The 21,666-nt window shown below is 40.5% G+C and overlaps 1 protein-coding gene across 3 annotated transcripts in view; it reads right to left on the bottom strand.

Annotated features, from left to right (window-relative positions):
* Positions 1 to 3,529: 3,529 nt before the first annotated feature.
* The window catches only part of HNF4G (hepatocyte nuclear factor 4 gamma), an 836,697-nt gene continuing 818,560 nt past the window's right edge, over positions 3,530 to 21,666 (bottom strand). For all 3 annotated transcript variants that reach the window (XM_069621228.1, XM_069621227.1, XM_069621226.1), the window contains one exon: positions 3,530 to 5,441. In XM_069621228.1, the coding sequence (XP_069477329.1) occupies positions 5,320 to 5,441 (122 nt within the window). In that variant the 3' untranslated portion in view covers positions 3,530 to 5,319. The remainder of the gene's footprint in view (positions 5,442 to 21,666) is intronic.

Genomic DNA, 21,666 nt, shown 5'->3' with positions numbered 1-21,666 from the left:
AGGCAAGATAGGGGGGAACAAGGGAGAACAAGACAAACAATCTTACTAGGCCTAGTGTAATTTAGATTGTGCAAGTGCGCAGACAAGAAGTGCAGCGGAGAGGGAAGGGAGATGTGCACCCAGAGCCGCAGGGCCCTGAGTTAAGTGCAAGGAGGGCTGGACCACACCAGGGAACCACACCAGGTAGTCCCAGGTAGGCCAGGTGGCAGTGCAGCAAGGCCAGCAGGCAAGTGTGAGGGACTGGATGGGGGGCTGGAATGCTGTATGACTTAGAGGAACACCACACAGCCAGTCAGCATAACGATGCAAGGGTAGTGGAGGGATAGCAGAGGAGATGCAGTGAGAAGTAGGAGGGGATAGGTTAGGAGAGGAGAAGCTGGAAGAAGGAAGAGGATAAAAGGAAGGTCTTGAGGAGCTTCCAGAACTTAAGGAGATCTAGCTTAAGGTGGAGAGTGGCGGGGAGGCCATTCCAGAGGGAAGCACCTACAGAGGAGAGAGATCTACCCCCCAGTCTCTGCTCAAAGAAGCAACTCACCCACAGATAATTGGAAGTGGACGAGTGGAGGGCTCTAGTAGGAAGGTACCTAGGGAGAGAGCATTGTAGATAGTATGGGACATGGCCCCAGAAAGCCTTGTGGACGATGCAGGGTCTTGACCTTGATCCTTGCAGCCACCGGGAGCCGTGGAGGGATTTCACATCCTGAGAGGTGCAGTCCCCGGGCTTGGGGCCAAGGATAAGATTTGCGAACCTGTTCTCGATGAGCTGAAAAAGGCAAAAGGTAGAGTTAGGTAGATTGAGAAAGAGGCTATTGCAGTTGTCTATCCTAGAGAGAATCAGGGCTCTGGAAACAGGGAGTTTCTGGGGGAAGGTGAGAAATGGAAGAATACCTCTAAAGAGGTGCAGTTGCAAATGGGACTTTTTGCCAATGTCTGTGATGTGTGGAGAAAAGGAGAGAGTGGAGTTGAATATGACCCCAAGGTTTTTTACCTCAGAATAGGGTGAGGGCGCAGGGCTAAGGGAGGCTGGCTGGAGTGAGAGAGGAAAAGTGGGAGCAGGGGTCCTAATGAGAAGGATCTCCGTGTTACTGGCATTAAGGCAGAGATCATTAGAGGCGCACCATGCCTGAACAGCGGATAGACAGTCAGGGATGAGCGAGGAGGAGGAGGAGGAGGAGGCCAAGGGTAGCCAGAAGGAGAGCTTTGTGTCATCCACATCACACTGAAAGTTAGATGAGAAGGTAGAGAACAGGAAGGCCGGGGGGGGGGCAGATATGCATTGTAAAACCAGGGGGAGAGGATAGAGTCCCGGGGGACACTACATGTGGAGTGTAGGGTGGAGGAGAGGAAGGACCCAAGTTCAACCTGGGAAGGTCAGACCAGGAGGAAAGAGGACAGCCACACCAGTGCCTGATCAATGATGCACAGGGTATCTTAGAGATGAGTGATCAGGATGTTGTGGTTTATTGTTTCAAAAGCAGAAGAAAGGTCAAGATTAGAGCTCAAATCTTCACGGGTGTTCAGGAAAGCAGTTTCCATGCCTCTGGCTGCTCTGAAGCTAGACTTATGGTCATGGAGACAACCAACAGCTTCAGTGTGGAGGGTTAACTGGGAGATAGCCAACTTCTCCAGGGGTTTGTCCAGGAAAGGAGTGATGGATATCAGGCAATAGTTTTCCAGAATGGAAGGGCAGGCAGAAGACCTTTTTCTAGGGGGGGTGTGCACAAGGGAGTGCTTGAAAGGAGAGGGGAAGACTCCAGAGGCAAAGGAGTGGTTGCAGAGATCAGCCAAGACTGGAGTGAGAGAATCTGTGTTGTTATTTATGGTTCTGCAGGGGCAGGGGGACACCTGTTTAGATGAACCTTGAATAGACCAGAATTATCTGGAAAACACATCAGGTGTGACAGGAGAGAGGGAGGAGAGAAGAAGAGGAGATGGGGCAGCCAAGGAAGGCCAGGGAGAGGCAGAGTGTGAGAGGGCAGCAGATGGGAGAGAATAAAGGATGTCCTGTGTTTTTGTGGGGAAATGAGAGGTCAGGGCTGACCAAAAGGCCTGGGTGGGAGTGGAAGAGGTAGATACTGCAATAGGATTGGCCAGCTCCTTGCAGATTTTTAATAGTTTGGCCATGTTGTTAGAGGCCGCTGAGATGCAGGCTTGAATATAGACCCTCTTTTTAGAGAAGATGGAGAGTCTGTATTACCTTTGGACTAGGCGGCAGGCAAGTTTGTCAGACGGTGTACCTGAAGCACCCCATTTTCTTTAAACTGCTCTGCACTTACGTTTCAGATCAACCAGATCGAAGTCGTAGCAAGAGTTGCACTTTTTGGCAGGCTTCATGCGAATCCTCATGACAGGAGCAAGGAAAGAGAAGCATAACCAACACTAAAAGGGAAACCGATAGAATTGAAAGAGAACAGGAGATGTTGCTAGATGTGAGTGGCTTAAATGACCAAGAGAGAATAATAACTAATCATAAAAGGTAGAGAAAGTACTGTAAGAGAGTTTGAAACACACGTCAAAAGAAAGTGATAAAGTGTTTATGATAAACAACTTATAAGAAAGTACAACCTCATCCTGGAAAGAAGGGAAGAACAACCATGTGTGTGAAAGAAAGAGAATCATAACCCACCCTAAAAGGGAAACCAATAGATTTGCAAGAGAAAGGCAGTTGTTGCTAAACATGAACTGCCTAAATGAATGAGAGAGAATAATACATAATCCTAAAAGGGAGAGAAAGAGCATTTGAAACACGCGTCAAAGAAATTGAGAAAGGCTGGGAAGCCCTTAGGATAAACAATTTACAAGAAAGTACAGTATTGCCCCCGAAAGAAGGAAAGATTAACCCTGTGTGTGAAGTGAATGAATGGTATATAAGAATGATTGAAGACAAGGAGGAGAAGGTCAAAGAAGCCTTAACAATTAATACCTGACAAGAGAATACAGAGGAGAAAAAGGGGAAATATACTGACAAGAGAATTAAGAATCCCATCGGGACTTCTAGTTTGACTGAATATGCAAACCCTTTCAAAATTAACTTAAGAAACCAACCAGACTCAAGGAAAGTCATTGCTTCAAAGAAAGTTAGCAGCAAAAGCCTGTTGAGAGAGTTGTATTAGCTAATATGAGGAATCATTAAAGACTATATGAAAATGACATGTTAAACTGGAATTTAAAAGACAAAAGAGAACTGTTTAAGAAGCACCTGTCAGGAGATTGCTTGATCTTATTCTTTTTTGTGTTCAACTTAGCGGTAGTGTGAGATGATCTTTGTTTTTGGACTGTAGATTCATTCTTTTTGGACATTTCACAAGGACTGATGAGCATCTTAGTTAGTAAAGTAGGTAGAGAATACTTCATAGCGATAGTCAGGTTTTCACCCTATCTTTTAATAAATTAATTCGAAAGATGCCCTCCGAGAGTCTACGTCTTTCTTCTTATACACCACAATATATACTTTGTCAAATGCAAAGACTGAATTGACAGAATGCAAATAAAGATTCAAACTGACTCTTACAAGTCTGACAACCTGAACTGTTTTCTGCAAAAAGTTTTATTTCATTATGCCTGATAACATGATATAATATCACGGTTTTAAAAAAGTGTAAAAGTTTGACATCTTCATAAGATGCAGTATTCGACATTGTTCATCATTTTTTGATTTTCTTTGATTTGGCATACAAAAATATGTTTACATTTATAAAATACTTCAAATTATCCCAATAAATTACTAGAGCTTTCTTTCTTAAACATCTAATACAATATCTGCAATGCACATGAAGCTAAACACATTTCCCCATTTCATATGGGTACAATACAAAAATGGCAGTAATATAAACATTTTTCTTCTGCATAGAAACAATTAAAATACTTTGCGAGCAAGATATCGGAAAAAACATATTATTTTACCTGAAAGTGAAAAAGAAAATTACAATATGTTGAACAATTATAAAAAAGATGTTCTTAAAAAATGAGCTTCCATTTTTTACATGAGTCTTTGAGAATGGCAGCTGTGCATAGTATGCATCTCAATAAAATAACATAAAATTAGGTAGCATGCTATTTAACCAGTGGCATTTGACCAGTGGAAGTGGAAGTTTCAGAAGATGTTGTTTTCTGTTTTAAATTTAAAGTATATTTAAAAGTAAACACAGTATGCAGTTGAATGCTAACATTCTTCACATGGGGATGATTCTCAAAAAAACAAGATTACAGTTGCGTGCATAAACTACATTGCATTCATATTCTAGTACATATTCTAGTACAGAATTAAACAAATAACTATGGCAAATAGTATTCTTGTCACACTTTGAATAGTGGTACCATTATGTAAATCGTAAAAATAAGAATGGAATTGCTTATTGATATGTTTCTGTTGTGCCAAGTGCACACTTATCTGGACAAATGGAAGAGGCTTGGCGTCATCCAGATAGGTACAATTTGTTTAATTTACAAAAATGTGTGACTTTCAAACGTATGATGAATTAAATTGTGTTTTAGTACGTGATGCACTTTGTGTTGTTGATTCAATATCAATACAAGATTTAACAATAGTGTGTGCCCTCTGAAAAAGTTTTACATTTTGTACTTTTGTGAACTTCCTCTAAAAAATACCAGTGTTTTACCTGGAATTGATGCAAAGGTTCTTCTAAAAACTTAACATTTACACTTGTATTTGCTAGAATAAAGTGTTCTATAACAAGCCTATGTGGATGTGTGCTCTAATTAAAGGTAAGTGCCCCCACCTGAGCTCCATATTAATTCATTGTTAATTTAAACCAGGTTAAACAACTGAAAATGTGCCTTCAAATGTTGCTTTATATTTCTGATGACTACAAACAGCATCAAAAGTGTTTGTTTTTACTGTTAAAAAAAAACATTCAGTTCTTAGGTTGCAAAAGGATGCTGGCATAACCACAGGTAATTTTGTATGTAAATCTTTGATAATGTAATATAAAGCATGCAACTGACAAAACAATAAAATACTTTGGCCCTAGCCATACTATATGAAATATATATATTTATATATATATATACAGAAGGACAATATCATGATTCAACCAGACCTTCACATTTCAAATGTAATCAAGTGGGTGAATGTTCTTGCAAACAATGCTGTTTTGTTATTGGTCCATGCATATAAAAACATGAATGTCTGTGTATATTCTGATAGTAAAACATTGCCTGTCTTGCCTTAAACTGAACATATGATCTTTCCATGAGAAGAGGACACGTATTGACTGGCTATGGATCTTGTTTGCTTTCACTCCAAGTCTCCATTCCTAAAACTCTCTGCATGTGCAGTTCTTTACTGTATTCAGAGTATCATAATGACTTTTGCTTTGAAATATGCTGCTGAGTAATAACAGAAGTGTGATTTGCTGATATTTTGTACAATTCCTGTCCAGCGCCTTGAGGTGGTGAGGGAAGTGGTGTCTCTGGGGCAGCTGAAAGGTAGATGAAGAAGGTATTAATTTAACAATTTGCCAGAAACACAATTAGGAAATTTATAACAATTGTACAATTTACTCACCATATGAGGAATTAAATATTCAAAAAGGAAGTGTGATACAATTTAAGGAATTTCATGTCTTATATTACAATGCAATTGCCTAAATGCAATATCAGTTATGTTGTAGAATTTGTTGTAAAACATTTTGCACAATAATATAAATGTATCAATTTTTTTTATGACTTTTCAACTCATACCTAAGGAGGAATGGCTCAGAGGACTAATTAGTCATTAAAGACAGAGTGAGGGGTCACAATCGCATTATAGTATCCCACCACAGTTTGGGAAAGGGTCATTATCCAAATCACCATGATTCCTAACAAGCTTTATATAGCTATTAGCTCTGCTTTTTGACCCTAATTGTACTTTTTCATTTACCTTGAATACATTTGGAAAACAAGAGTAAAAGAATTACATTTTCCCATAGCAAGGCCCCCCCCCCCCCGCCACCCCCGAGTAAATGCTTCTCGGCAGTCACAGCTACAAGCGCAGTTCTTCATATTTACAGATAAAGCAGACTATTGTGGGTAATGGAGGTGGTTGACAGTGGCTGGTTAGCAAAGAGGGGCAATGGTGGGGAAGGATGTGAATGCTGTTTATAGTGGGAGTTATGGATCACATTCCAAGCATTCTGATTGTATCAACCATGGGCTGTAGCAGCTTCAAGATGCTACTCTTCATTATATGTGAGATTGTTTGTGTATATGTAAACCCAGGAATTTGTATCCTCTCACCCAAGGGGAAGCCACCCCCTTTGGGACTAGGTAGGTGAGCCTGTGCTAAGCTTGACACCCCCTAGGGGACAGGGCAATTAAGATCCAACTGGGAGTGACCCCCTTAGAGGACATGCAATCCCTAGGTAGGGATATGTGTTCCAATCTGTTGTCCCAATATTAAAATAAGGTTGTTGCTTGAAGGGGATTTGATATGTGTTATGAGCTTCCACTTCAGGTATTAACAGCTGGCGTGGTTTCTGACCATATACAGGCACTGTCTTTCAGAAGCAACCGAGAACTAGGTTTAAGCATGCCTCTTCACTGCAGTGGAGGGGGAGATTCCATTCACAGGCGCAAAGTGGAAGAGAGAGGCCTGCTGAGCCACACAGGAGAGGAGACCTGCTGGGAAGTGTGGCTCATGGAGGACAAGGCGCACTCAGCATGGAATGTTGACCTGCAGAGGAGACCACAGGATGTGCGGAGAAGCTGCCACAAAAAGAAGCAGATGAGTAGAGACTGAAGAGCCAGTCGAAGGAGTTGGAAAAGCCGAAAGGCAGCAAGACAGGAAGGCAGCATCGGCTCCAGCAGCACCAAAGGAAGATGTAGGACTGAAACTGCACCACTATCCCCACATGCCTGACAGAGGATCGCCGCCAAAGAGGAAGAGGTATGGGGACACTCAGGGAAACCTACAGGTGGGCAGCGAGGTTGAAGAGGACCCCCAGAGAGGTAAGACTCCAAAAAATCCAGAGTAGGGTGAAGAGCAAATGAACCCAGTGTGGGGTATATGTAAGGATATTTGGCGTGTTACAGTACAATACTGCACAAGTAGCACAATTTTTTTTGCAGCACCACCACAAGGGTGCGGTGCATTGCTATATGGGTTGCCAGATTAACAAGGAAAGACAGGCTATTCAGTCAAAAACGATTTTAACATATAAGATGCAAATCTATTTTTACAGTTAAAAGCACACGTGCTCATTTAAAAATGCACACTATTTTTCACCTGAAATGCCTATATTGCTAGAGACACATTTGAAAATTAACAGCTAACCTATTAACAATTAACCTGACTAATAAAACCTTATTTAATATAACCCACTAATAAAATGTGTTCTCCACTGCAGAATTAGGCATACTCTGAAAACCATTTAAATGTGTGTGCAGATTTTTTTTTCTCTTCTCTTCTCTGCCTGATTCTCCGTGTTTTTGTGCACAGTAACTGCAGGAAGAAGGAAGTCAGATTTGCAACAATTGCAAATGTATAAGCGAAGCTATTGTTGAAGAGTAGGAGGATGAGAGATGATGGATTTCATTGGGACACGTCATACAGAGGGCTGAGAGGAAAGTTTTAGTGGGCAGTATCAGGGAAAAAGACAGGCAGACATCTTTCTGCACTACTGGGGAGAAGACCTGGCTGTGGGGTCCTGACTGAATGCAGATTCCTGTGTCCTGCTGCAGTCGAGATTGCGGAGAGCTGAAAGAAAAACCTTTCCACTGGCTGAGGCATTCCTATCTGAAAAAGCTGAGAATTCCAGGCAATGACCCCGGCTTGAGAAGGCAAGCGTTCTTTTTTGCTGGAGTGAATCCAAGAGAGCCACATTCACAAAGAGAACAACTAAAAAGATAAGGTAATGAGAAGTGTGGGAGCTGAGTGTGTACGGTAATATGCAGTCAGTGTAGGATTCCTGTGCGTGTCTTAATCAAGTGCTAATGTTGCAATTTGAGTTCTGTTCTCCGCCACTCTCTTTGTAGAGTGTCACAGACAATGCTTTGACTGTACCATTTTATTTCTGTAAAGAATGAGATCGTTTTTAAATACAACTTTTATAATACAGAAAAATATTTGAAAACAGACGGGTGATGTTTATTGTTTACCATTACAATGCTGATGATGTGGGGAGATTTTTAAACAGTGCAATGGTCATTTTAAGACAGATGTGTGCATGTCAAAATCAGTATGAATAATTGTGAGTGACTGTAGCATAGCTTGTTGGAGGTACATGAGCCAACGGGAAGAGAGACTCTCTGAACATAGCTCCCTACCGTATATAAGGTAGTGGAAATTACCACAAGACTACCACATATAGCTCTCTGTCGTAAATAAGTCAGTGAGTTCGCCCATGGTGGCACACCAACACTATCACAGGAAAATGTGGTCTTCCTAGAATGCAGGTCTGAGGTCTCTCTAGTGATCACACGAAAAATCTAAGCAAAGATAAGGGATTCTGGACATTGGGGCCACAAATAAAACAAGGGAATTATGCTCACCAAAATACCACCAACCACGTATACCAAATATGCAGGTCTGGGTGCTGAAATAATGCATGTCCATTGTATTATTGTTGCACATGGCCAAATCTGAATACAAAGAGTGATTATTGCTAAGTTATTTTTCGGCGGTAATAAAATACCGTCAGGCCCCAAATCTCCACAAAATACCCTACAGGTATAAAGCAAATTACACCAAGTTGGGGTGAGAAGCAGAGGATCCAGGGTGGGATAAGACTCAGATAACTGCAGAGTGGGTTAAAATCAAACAACCTCAAGGCAGGATGAGAAACAAATGACCCTAGGGTGGGGTAAGACTCAAACAACCCCACAGTGGGGTGAAAATCAACTGACTCCTTGGCAAGGTGAAGCAGACAAATCCAAGGTGGGCTGAAATCCAAATGACCCCATGACAGGACAAAAATCAAAGAACCATTAGAAGGGGTGAGAACCACTTAAACTCAGGGCAGGATAAAAGTCTGTGCTTCCGAAATTAGACCAAAGAGAAATTATACCCAGGTTGGGGTGCACAGCACAGGACCCCAAGTAGGGGGAGATTGATATACGGTTCAAGCACAAAAGCCTCATGGTTGGCCAACAACGGCAACTGAAACAAACTAATGGAAAAAGTCCCAAAGAGACAGGGAAAGACATTAACTTGTAGCAAGCTTGAGCAAGGAGATCTTGAAGAGACAACTTGGTGTCTAGGTCTTTGAATTGAACACCTGGTTCAGGGACCCCCTCTTGAGGATAGAGATATTGGACCTCATTACGAGTGACCCAGTCCAGAAGAAAGTGCTTGTAACAATGATTACTGGCACCTTTTCCAGACTGGGTCACTCTGAGTTTTCCGGTAGGGGCTGTGAACAACCGGCAGCCCTGACCTGCCAGTAGTTCATGCCCCTACCAGCAGATAATTCACTGAAGCACCAGCACCGTTACTAACGGTGCCAGTGATTTAGTGTTGCCATCCACGGGAATGGGAACCTACCATTCGGTTGCTGCCCATAATATCCCGGCATTACCAGGTGGCAGAAATGGTAAGCCGATGTTGCCGGTAGGCCACTGGTACTACTGGCGGCCTACCAGCAACCTCATGATGAGGGCAATTGCGTCAGAAACCCACCACTATTCACATGGCCGAGAGACCCGAGGCTACATTTATGTTGGCTTATGTTTTCTTATAGTGCAGGGACAGAGATCAGGTTAGAGAGGGTTTTCTCAATGATGGACAGAGGTTACGTTGTTGGACATCCTGATGAGCAACCTTTTGACTTCTTTACTTTCTTTGAGATGGGGCTGAAAAGCTGCTAGGGACAGATTCTTTTTTTTCATACAAACATCAATTTAATGACATGACACCTTGCCTGTCTTCTAATCTTGACTTACCACAAGTGGTGTCAGGCGTGGTATTCAAACAAACCTATACAAGGTTGGTATCCCTGCTAGTGAAACACTCCCACCGACAGCTCGACTACCCAGATGGTGAATGGATTCACACAAGCAGCAACAAACCATATTTCAATAGAGGTGTTTTAAACAAGAACAAAGAAATCCAATTGCCATAGACAATGATGGTTGAGTCTATTAAATGGTAGGGGACACTATTATGACAATAGAAACCGTATAGACAAAACCTCCCTAACAAACTTTCCAGGCAATATTCCTTTTTCCCAAACAAACTATCCAGTATACAAGTGGATGTGCAGCTCAATATGTAATGTACGACAACAATCCTTCAAATCTTTTGGACAATTCCTAAATCACTATTTGAAACTAAATGACAAAAGTTGAATACAAACTTTACAAATCATGGACTCTTGCCCGTGTGCAGCTACACAGGACATCAAGGACATTCATTAACCTGCATTTCAGGGACTGCTTGCAAAAGCATGTTCCATCACATCAAAATGTTAGCAACACACCATTCCACTATATGAAATCTTGTGCATAGGCTATACTATGCAAAAGGTCCTGCTCTAGAACTGCAAAATTTAAATAGCATTCTCCTACATGGCACTGCCAAAGAACTCCTTCAAAAAATAGAACAGATCCAAAGTAAATATTTGGGAACTGAAGTTGACTTACAGAATTCAGTAACTTTTGAAAACATTAGCAAAAAACTGACAAACTGCACACACCTTACAAACACATACAAAAAAGAAATAGCCACGTTTCAAAACAAATATACTGAAATACCAGACAAAGTATGTGTCTGTTGTTGCATACTTTTTTTTTTTTATAAAAAAGAGCATCAAAATAGTAGATATGGCCTACGAAATAGAAGACAGTGTGGAATCCAAATGGTTCCAATTAGCTTTTTATCTAACAGCAGAAATTAAATACAAAATAACTGGCCAGTCAATAGTTTGCACATACTGCAATACAAAACTGGACAATAACCACATGCCAACACATGCTATTACTAATAACTTAGAAATGTCCCCACATCCATAAGCTCTCCAAAAACCTAATTTATATGAGAGGATTATAATCCAGACAGTACCCATTTCAAGCTATATTACGCCTTCAACCGAAAACTGGCAAATTGTTTTCATCTGAGTTATGAAAGGCATTTATGGCAAAGTAGTATATTTGCCATTAGATTTTTTTTAAAAAACATAGAAACTCTAAGAAGACAACAGTCCAATAGAGTTATCATTGATTGTACCAGTTAATGTTGTACCAATTAGAGACAAAATATTTGGCAACAACTAGTCGACTTAAAGTTTGACAACCCCTACAAACCTTAAAGAAAACAATGAATACTACATATATGCAAACATAGAGTAAACCACCCAAATAATTCAAGATTCACCACAAACTGGCCAATTTGAATGAATAGATCCTGCTACTGCACCCAACATTTTAGACCAGTACACAATTCACCCACTAGACTCCAAAGACACCATAGAAGATGCATTATAAAGATATCAAATATGTCAAGCCAATGCTCTTCAATGAGCATATGAGAGAAACGTGTAGGAGCATGTTATTTTCCTCTACTCTTTCCTACAGGAAAAGGAGGGAGATATGATGAATGAGCCACACAATTTAGTACATCAAAATATCACTCTTTACAAATGTATTCTGAGGACCCCAGATTTAGACAAAATGTAAAATACATTTTCCACCTCCTGTTTGAAAGTGAACTAGCAATTCCATGTTATGGAGTGGCATTCACAGGCTCTAATTTTTCAAACATATCTGCTAACCAACTGCTTCAAAAGATAAAAGACAAAGATTAAGATTTGCAGTCAAGTATCATAAATCTCTTGGCAAACATGCATGGTACAAAAGAATGCTGGTTCCAACAACCCACTGATGTATGTTGTATGCTAGGGATATAGGCACAACCACATGGTTTGTTAATTTAAGTTGTGCAGAATATGCATGGGATGACATCCATGAATTCCTATGCACTGCAAACCAAAATAAAGAGAGAATATATATAAAAACATCAGGAGAACTCTGTTCGCTTGACCTGCTAATGTATCAAGGTACTTTCACTATCAATTTATTGCCATGCTGCATTTCATCTGAAATAAAAATACCCCTCCACTCGGAGAAGTGGAACACTTCTTTTGGAGAAAAGAATATCAATCCAGAGGAGCACCACACATCCACAGGTTTTTGTGGATAAACGATGCTCCTAAATTTGGCCATGACAGTGATGCCACTGTTTTACAACTTATTAAAAAATGCAATACCTATGACATCCCTTCAGAAACCACAGATAGTGACCTACGTACACAAATCTTACGCTTCCAAAAACATAAGTGTGGCAGATACTGCTGATGACAATATAAAAACCTAGGTAAATACTATATTAAATGTTGCTTTGGCTTCCCAGACCAGTTTCATGGCCCTACTACAACTTGTTAAACCTTGGAGGAAAGAAGAAGAATTATTGGCTGACCATGACTCATTTGAAGCTACATTCAAAGCAAATGAAAACAGTATAACAAATGTCACTTTCAAACAATACAAACAATTGTGGGACTATAAACACCAACAAGAGGAAGAAATTGAAGCTATCCTAGATAATGACACTTCTGAGGGCAGTCAACCTTCCCGTCCCTTACAGGAAGCCAAGAAGAACACAGAGAACCACTCATCATAAAAGAAGCAGAAATAGCCTTGACTAAGGTAGAAAACACCATGTATCAATCTAAACAATCTGAAAAGAACTTGTCACTGCTCAAAGCACAGCTACATGATGAACAACTCATCATTTATCTAGAAGTCACTGAAGAAATTGAACATGAAGATAAAAAAAAGATAAAACTTGCAGCTTTAAAAAATGATAAATCTGTGCTCCTGTGTGTATGTGGTGAAGCTGGTTCTGTCTGGTAACACATTCTTAATAAAAATAATCAGTATCTTTCTACAAGACTTAACAAACAACAACTTTTCAGCTGTTGTAACAGTCCCTACAGGTTTAGCTTCCTACAACATAAGAGGTGTAACTTTACACTAAATACTGCTCAACCCACTAGAACACCAAAACAAATTAGAATACTACAAATTATCAGGAATATTCTGAAACAAATGAAAGTGTTCCTGATAGATGAAGTAAGCATGGTTTCCAACCACATGTTGGCTTTAATTAATCTCTGAAGTCCTAAAAGCCGACTACATAGAATTGTTTGGAGGAAATCATGTAATTGTTTTTGGAGACCTTCTATAGTTAACACCAGTAAACGGTGAACCTATTTTTAAAACATTAGGACACAATGCAGTAACGCACTCAGCAGCATTGGAAATGTAAATCTCTGGCAACATTTTTGCTACAGAGAACTAACTCAAAACATTCATCAGTCTGCAGATCTCACCTATGTTACAATTTTAAAAAGCATTAGAACTGGTCTGCTTACTAAAGATGCAACATCAATCTTAAAAACTAGACTAATCCATGAGTTATAGCGGCAAAACACATCTGCCCTGATGTTATGGAACAATTAACTCAACACAATTTAAAATGCATGTCCACAATGCCAAAACTTGCAATCTGTAGTCAATTAAATTATACAATGTTGAAAAAAGAAATGCAACCCATAGTGCATATCAGCTCCACACACAAAGGAAGTGCACGGCATGACACTCCCTATGTGTCAACAAGCAACAACATGACTAAATAGCTTACAGCAATGTATCTCCAACACAGCTGGATTAGAAAAACTATTAACTCTGTGTCTAAGCTGCAGATTAATCCTAAAATATAACCTTGACATAGAACAAGGTTTAGTAAATGGAGCAATTGGTACAGTTGTTGGCTTCCAAACGTACCCACATGGTAACAGCATTCAGTTTGTCAACTTCCACTTTGAACTTGCAGACGTTAAGAAAATAAACTGCACAATGGCATGTTTCCTTCTTTTCAAAGGCATGTATGCATGCAGAGAACAATTCTCTCTATCCCTTGCACATGCTGTCACTATTCACAAATCACAAGGCCTAATCCTAGATTACGCATCAACTCACATTGGCAGTACAGTCTACAAAAGAAGATATGAGTTTCGTAGAACTTTCACATCTTCGTACACTCATTGATCTATTGCTAGTTAACTTTGATGCAAACAAAGTCAACGCTGACATTCCTTGCATCCTAGAATACAACAGCCGACATGCACTGTACACCCCCACCTATCTATGTACCCCATACCTGAAAAAAGATAACCTTTAAAAAGAAAAGTAATACCAACAGAACCTATAGAAGAAAAAAAAAAAACATCTTGTCCATCAAATAATACAACCACAAAACTCTCTAGTCCAAAAACAACTGTACATCTATCACAAGAGAAAGAGATATTCCTGACCTGATCCCAAATGAGTTTGCAATGTTTTGTGTTTCTCTTCTCAAAAAACAACTGCAGGCCCATAAACAAATCCAAAAGCAGACCTTTCTGGTCCATTTAAATTCAAAAACACAAGTGGAGTAACTTTCTATGTAAATATAGCAATAAATCTTCTCTTCTAATTGCCACCATTTGTGTACAACATTTACTTAAACCGCTCTGACCAGTTGTGTTTACAAATGCTCCTCATTCATAGACGTGCCACAAATATTCCTGACAATACTTACAGTTTTTCAGGTGTAAGGCAATAATTAGACGGCTGTGCAAGTATGGTAAAATTCCACACGGGAAGATCCACAAGAATTCCTAATGTACTTACTACATGTGCTAGACGCCGGAAAAAACCCTATAAATGAAATCTTGCAGATTTCAAACATGTGGAAACATGCATGCACTCTCTGCAACCATGTTTCACAAGAGCACATCCATCATGAACGATTTGTTTATGTATTCATACCAAATTGTGAATCCATTCCATTTCAGCAGCTTCTCCAAAATGCAAGTCATAGCATTGTATACCCTTTTTGAAATTCAGACAATCATACCAGAATACAAATACACTCACATGGCCACTATGTCATACTAATGCTTCTATGGTACAATGCAGATGGTACCAAAAATAACTGTAAAATCATTAGCTTCACACACGGGCAAGTATCTCTTTGCAAGAAAACCTTCACAACAGTAGACATACTCTATCACACTGGTACCACAACCACTTCAGGCCGCTATACTGCATATGTTAGTGGTTGGTTTCAATGTAACAACACATCAGTTACTCCAAAACATAGGTTACCATCAAATCTAACAAATGCTTGCTTAATATTCCTTCAACCCAAATTTGCTCACTAAATTATAGTACAATAAACAGTTAGACTACACCAATGGGTATCTAACTACATTCATAATACCAAAATAGTAATTTTAATTTTAATATCCAAAAGAGTTAGAATACGCTGACGGGTATCTGACTACATTAAAAATCCCATTCATTCTAATACACTTTAAACATGCCATAACACTAATTGTTACTCCAGTACTTCATCTAAATTACAATATAGGTAGAATATGCCAACGGGTATCTAACTACTTTAAACATATCCTTACTTACAACACACTTCAAACAAACATCCTATCGCACCTACACTCACAACATATATCCATGCTACCACACACATGCACTCTGTAACATGTATATTCTATAAAATGTCATTGTTTTTTTATCCACTATGAATTTTGTTCCAACTATTATTTGAAGTCAATACAACAACAGTGTAACACACACTAATGTTGTACCAAACATAGTACTTACAATGTACTGTTATGAGGGTCTAGTAAGTAAATGTATATGTACAACTGATCGCAAATAAATGTTTTAAAACATTGTGTTTAACAAATTATACTGTTTTTCCACAAATAATAAACCACACATTCCAGCTTTATTTCCACATGCAACTAAGTATTCATACACAGTGTTATTTTTCATTTTTTCTTAGCCTACAGATTCCATCACCACTATCCTTAATTTTACTGCAATCATAACTACCATATACATTTCAATGATATCACCCTACAGTATTAATACTACATATTATTACTATACAATCATTACTAAAGTGATTGTAACCAGTAGCCATATTCGTGGGGACATGCTGGTCACAACCACCACAATACAAGCAAACCATCTAACACATACATAGAGTACACCTTCAAATAGCCAGACACACCCAGGACCTCCCCAATCCCAATGACGTCTGCGGACAACCGTTAGTGTCCGTGGGCACAAACAGTGACTGCGGACACCACGGCAGCTGTGCCGCTTTTTTCACCTATAGAAATGACTCCCTATCAACTTTTTCCAACTCCCCACCATTTCCAGCCCCTCTTTCGAGCACATAATAACCACAAATGCAATTTACAGACTTTTTCCTCACTGTGATGTCCGTAGACAAAGGCAGCTGTCCGCGTATCCAATATGGTGGCTGTTTCAAAAATTCACATTTTTCACCATCCAATGAGCATGCATTTTTGGTGTTCATGGACACCAAGCCTCCCCCTGATTGGCCCAGGGGTGTCCGCGGACTCCAAATCAGGAAATTAGTCTGCGGACCGGATCCAGATATCACACTTTTGTTTACCTACTTTTTTGCCTTTTTTAAAAAAAAATACTGGATGTAGTTACACCAAATTTACAGAAGAACGCTTTCGCTATTGGGAACAGGCTGCCGCTCCTGGTGCAAATCTGGTGAAAATCGTCCAGCAATTTGGGCTGTATGTGTGAGAAAGAAAATTGGTTCCATTGTGTCTATGAGAATTTCAAAAATGTTGAGACCCCCCCCTATAACTATGGCCCCCCTGAACGCAACCACATAAAACTTCTCAAAATCATTCTGAGGGATCCATATACTTTTTTTTTGCAAAGTATGGTGAGGATTCGTCCAGCGGGGTATAGTTATAAGTCACCAAAAAAGTGCTCTTTCTATGTGTTCAGCAACTTAACCATAACTACAGGGCTGCTCTTACAGGCCATGTAATAAATATTACATGGCCTGTTGTAGCAGCCATGTAGTTATGGTTAAGTTGCTCATCTCATAGGAAGAGCATTTTTCGGGCGGCTTATAATTTCGCTCCCCCTGGACGAAACCTCACCAAACTTTGCAATAAAAGTATATGTCCCACTCTGCAAAGTTTGGTGAGGTTTGGTCCAGGGGGGGCAAAGTTATAGGGGGTCCCAAATTTTCTTTTTTTCCCATAGACATGATGGGAAGAAACTTTGCTCACGCCTACAGCCCAAACTACTGGATGGATTTTCACCAGATTTGCAGCAGGAGCGGTGGATTGGTCCCAAAAGCGTGCTTTTGTTAATTTGGTGTAAATCCGTCCAGTATTTTTTTTTTAAACGACCAAAACGGAAGGCAAAAATATTAGTGATATATATGTCCGCTCCGTGGACACATTTCTCTGTTCGCTCCAAAGACAGGACACTGATTGGTCGATCGGCTTGCGCCATGTCCACGGACACAAAATGTGTTCGCTGATTGGTTGGCATGAAGTGTGAGGTGCGTAAGAATTTCGGAAACACCCGCCATCTTGGATTCGTGGACATCAGCTGGTGTCCGTGGACATTGCAGTAAAAACATATTAGAAAACACAACATTGCACTTGTCGAACTTATCAAATAATCTCTGGGGTGATGAGGATGGGATGGAATATGGCTGCAAGAAGCAAAATAACTGGTGTTTTTCACCACGAAAGTCTGCGAACAGTTCGTATGTTCGCAGACAGTCCTGTGAAAGTTCATGGACACCTCTGCATTACTGGTTTGGTGAAAAGCAGTTCTTGGATGGCTTATAACTTTGGCGCCACTTAATGGAACTGCATGTCATTTTGCAATTATATTCCTGACCTGATCCCGAATGAGTTTGCAATGTTTTGTGGGATTCTGTCAAGAGCGGGCAAAATTAGAGTGGGGTCCCAAAATAATGTAAAGGCATTTAAATGAGGTGCCATTTGACGAATATACACGTAATTTGGCAAACTGATCATACATATAGCTATAAATGTTTTGCGAAGTTTGGGGGCATTTTGTCAAGAAGGGGCAAAATTAGAGTGGGGGCCCAAAATATTGTAAAGGCTTATAAATGTGGTGCCATGTAACAAATCTACACAAAGGTTTGCAAAAAGATTATAGATCTAGATATAAATGTTTTCTTAAAGTCTGAATGGATTTTGTCAAGTGGGGGCTAGGTTATATGACCAGTGTATGTGCATCATTTGACACTTTTGAAAAAATAAAACATGGGTGGATTTCCAGCAAAGTTGTGTAAGGAGCATTGAGATGGACCTGAAAGCATGGTTTTGCAAATGTGCCCGTGTTTTATTTTTTGACATTTGTCATAATGTAGGTACAAAAAATAGTGATATACCTTTGGTGATTGAGGTGTAGCCTGTGGCCATGTGCAGTGGCCAGATTGTCCGGGTTATCAAATAACGTCATGAGCCGGACAATCAGGCTACTGGCCATGACCATGAGGGACAACACATGAGGTTAAAGTGGCCATGTCCACCTGGGACTGGCTTTGTGGTAAAGTTATTCGAAATTGGGATAGGTTTGAAAGGGAAGAAAAATGTGCACGTGGTAATATGGTCATAGGGTTCTCTTTTTGCCTTCTGCAGGCTGCCATGGAAAGCGAAGAGGGGCCCTGTACGCAACCCCACCTTCTCTTTCCATGCTGGCCATCTTGGAAAAGGATTTTCCTTCCTACACCGGGACGCCGCAGGCATCCCGTTGTAGGAAGAAAAATCTTTTTTTTAGCACCCCGGGTTCCCACTTTGGGAACCTAGGGTGCTAATGGCCTTCATCCCCATTTACAGGGGCTGGAATGGGGGGATAATGGTGTGGAGACCTCGTTATCCACCCTCGCTTCGCTTGGGCTGATAACGTGGGCTGCCAGGGGAGTATCCACCTGTTCCATCCCTGGAACGGGGGATAAACACCACAATATTGCCATTAGCATAAGACAAAATGCAAATGGAAATGTTGGAAAATCTTATGGAGTCTATGTACTTTACTGAGAAATATAAAGTAGATGGAGTCTATAAGTTTTTATTTTTTAGTTCTAGTTTTTTAACTGTCAAAGGTGGTTCCTAAAGGAACATTTCTTTTATTGTTTTTGGATGCATTTTATTTTGGCAGGAGAGCCTAGAATGAAAGGTGGTGAGGGAAATGAGGGAAGATGTTGTGTGTGTGTTATTTCTAAGGTAGGGGGCAGTGTTTCTCATGCTACTTGATTACAGCAGTAGTGGTGTCTCGTGGGGAGGAGGGATGGCATTAGCTGATTCCATTTTAAGATAAATAGTAGTTTTGCTAAAAGTATGTACTGTGTACTAGCTTGTTAATGGATGAGTAGGAATAGTAGGCATAGGTGTTGGAGCTGTGCAAGGGAAATTTTGAAGTTGAAACTTCCTAGATCAGTAGAAAATGCAGTTCTGAACTGTCTCTGAACAATATGTGATAGTTATACACAGGGAAGTAATAGCTTTGAAGCAGAGCAATTATTTCTGTGCATGAAGATAATCAGTTAGGTTACTTTACTTTCCCTGTATATGCTCTTATTTGTATGTGTTGTTGTCTGTTTGTGTTTTGTATGCAGTAATGCAATAATGTAGAAAGTGGGTTTTATTAGGTACTTATAAAATGTTTCACAGTATGCAAAACTCTAATAAGAAAGCATTTATAATTTTAGTATTTAACATGGCAAGATTAGTAATATTGCATCTCCATCATGTCTGCTGCACACTATGCTTATGTACTACATGTGTACCTTGGAAAAAACTTCATAATACAATGCTATTTGGATTAATGCATTGCTTAATGCACTACGTACGTCATGATATTTATTCCAATGATCCTTGACACTTTTTTATTAACATTACAATAAGAATACCTTGTACAGACTTTTCATGAAAGGTAAATACACATGTGATGTCATCAGTGATGTCATCAATCACATTTGTGATGTCATCTTTGATGTCCTGGGTGTTAGTCTTAGCAGTGCATGGTGGTGGCACGAGTTATGTTTTTTATAACAGACCATACAAACATTGAAAATAATACACCAAAAAACACATTGGAAAATACTCTGCAGCGCATGGAACAAAAAATGGACATGCTCATGGAAAATTTCAATTATTTTGAAACATTTTGTGGAGGACTACATAAAAGAAAAAATTAAATACCATTGTCCCACATGTACCTGTCCTCCTCTCCATGTCCCAGTCAACTATCCCCAAACCCTCAACACCAAGAAAAACATTATGATGAGACTTCCATCCCTTCATCCCCTCCCATCCATCCTCTCCAAACCCCTAATTCCCCTATATTTGTCTAAGTTTCTGCTCCCCCCTCTCTTTCATAAATTGTGTATCTGTATATAATTTAAAAAATGTGTCTTTTAATTCAATCCTTCGTGTCTTATTTTTTTTATAAAGTCAGTTGAGGTGTCCACGGACAGCATGCATGTCCGGAATGTTCGTAATCAGCCAAAATGGGGGTGTCCTAAGGACACTTTACCTGTCCGTACTGTTCACAAGCAAGATGGAACTGTTCTTAGAACACACTTGGTGTTGGTGTCCGGGAAGCCGTAAGTGAACAAAATGGAGATGTCCTAAGGACACTATACCTGTCCGTACCGTCCGCAGGCAAGTTGAAACTGTCCTAAGAACATGCGCAGTGTCCGGGATGTCCATAATTAAACAAAATGGAGGTGGCCTAAAGACACAATACCTGTTCGTAAAGTCTGTAGAACATCTATGCACATGTGCACCACACCAATAAGTCCTGCGAACATGGCGCCTGTCCGCAACTGTCCGTCTCACTTGTGTTGCACTTTTAATTTGTTGAGGACCCGAACACTGTCCGTAGAACATCTGCGCGCATGCACATGACCGTTTCCGTGCATTTGGTGTCCTGCGGACACCCGTTCCCTTTGCGGATGTGTTCCCGATGTCATCAAGTGACCGCACCCACACTAAGCGTGTGACCTAATTTGCGGACACTGTCTGGTTCCCCAACATTTTAAAATAACTTTTTCAAACAATCCAAATTATTTTACAGTAAAAATTCACCATTGCACATGTCCCAGACAATGACCCTGGCTTTCCACATACTTTTTGGAACTTCTTGTAGCTTTCTGGGTGTGTTCGATCTGTCCGCAAAGCGCACCCCTCCACCCCTATAAAAGGCCACACCCCAGAGCTGATCTTCATTGTGCTTCTGGATATTGCAGATTGACTTCTGCTGCCTTTGCTGCTCTTGCTGAGATTATCTCATCAACCCTGATGGCATCCATGGCTGCTATTGCTACATCTGCCTCAGCACCACCCCCAAACCCTCCACCACCACCACCTCCCCAAGGACCTGCAGAGGGGAACAGGCGTGAAGATGTAGAGGACGAGGATGAAGAGGATGAAGAGGATGAGGTAGAGGAACACCCTACTACCAGCACTCGCCGGGAGTCTTGGGTGTGGCGGTTGTTTACCATTCATGGTAACGTACCAAAAGCATGTGCGAACAAGGTCACCTGCAACCAGTGCAAAATGGTGCTGTGTCGTGGGAGACGTGGTTCGTACAGCTTTGGTACGGCATCCATGAAGCGACACCTGAAGTCGTTCCACGGGGGAGCCGTTCGCAAGGTTGTACCTTGTGATGAACGTAGTAGGTTGAGTTCCTCTACCACATGCTCCATTTCCGCTCCTCTCACAAGAGACACTCCTGTGGGAGAGCGCATTCCTCCAGCTGCCTCACAAGCCATTC

This window comes from Ambystoma mexicanum, chromosome 5q (assembly GCF_040938575.1).
Source record: "Ambystoma mexicanum isolate Mex_15411 chromosome 5q, UKY_AmexF1_1, whole genome shotgun sequence".
NCBI classification, from domain to species: Eukaryota; Metazoa; Chordata; class Amphibia; order Caudata; family Ambystomatidae; genus Ambystoma; species Ambystoma mexicanum.
Note: the sequence above shows the minus strand (reverse complement) of the source record. Positions and strands in the feature narration are given on the sequence as shown.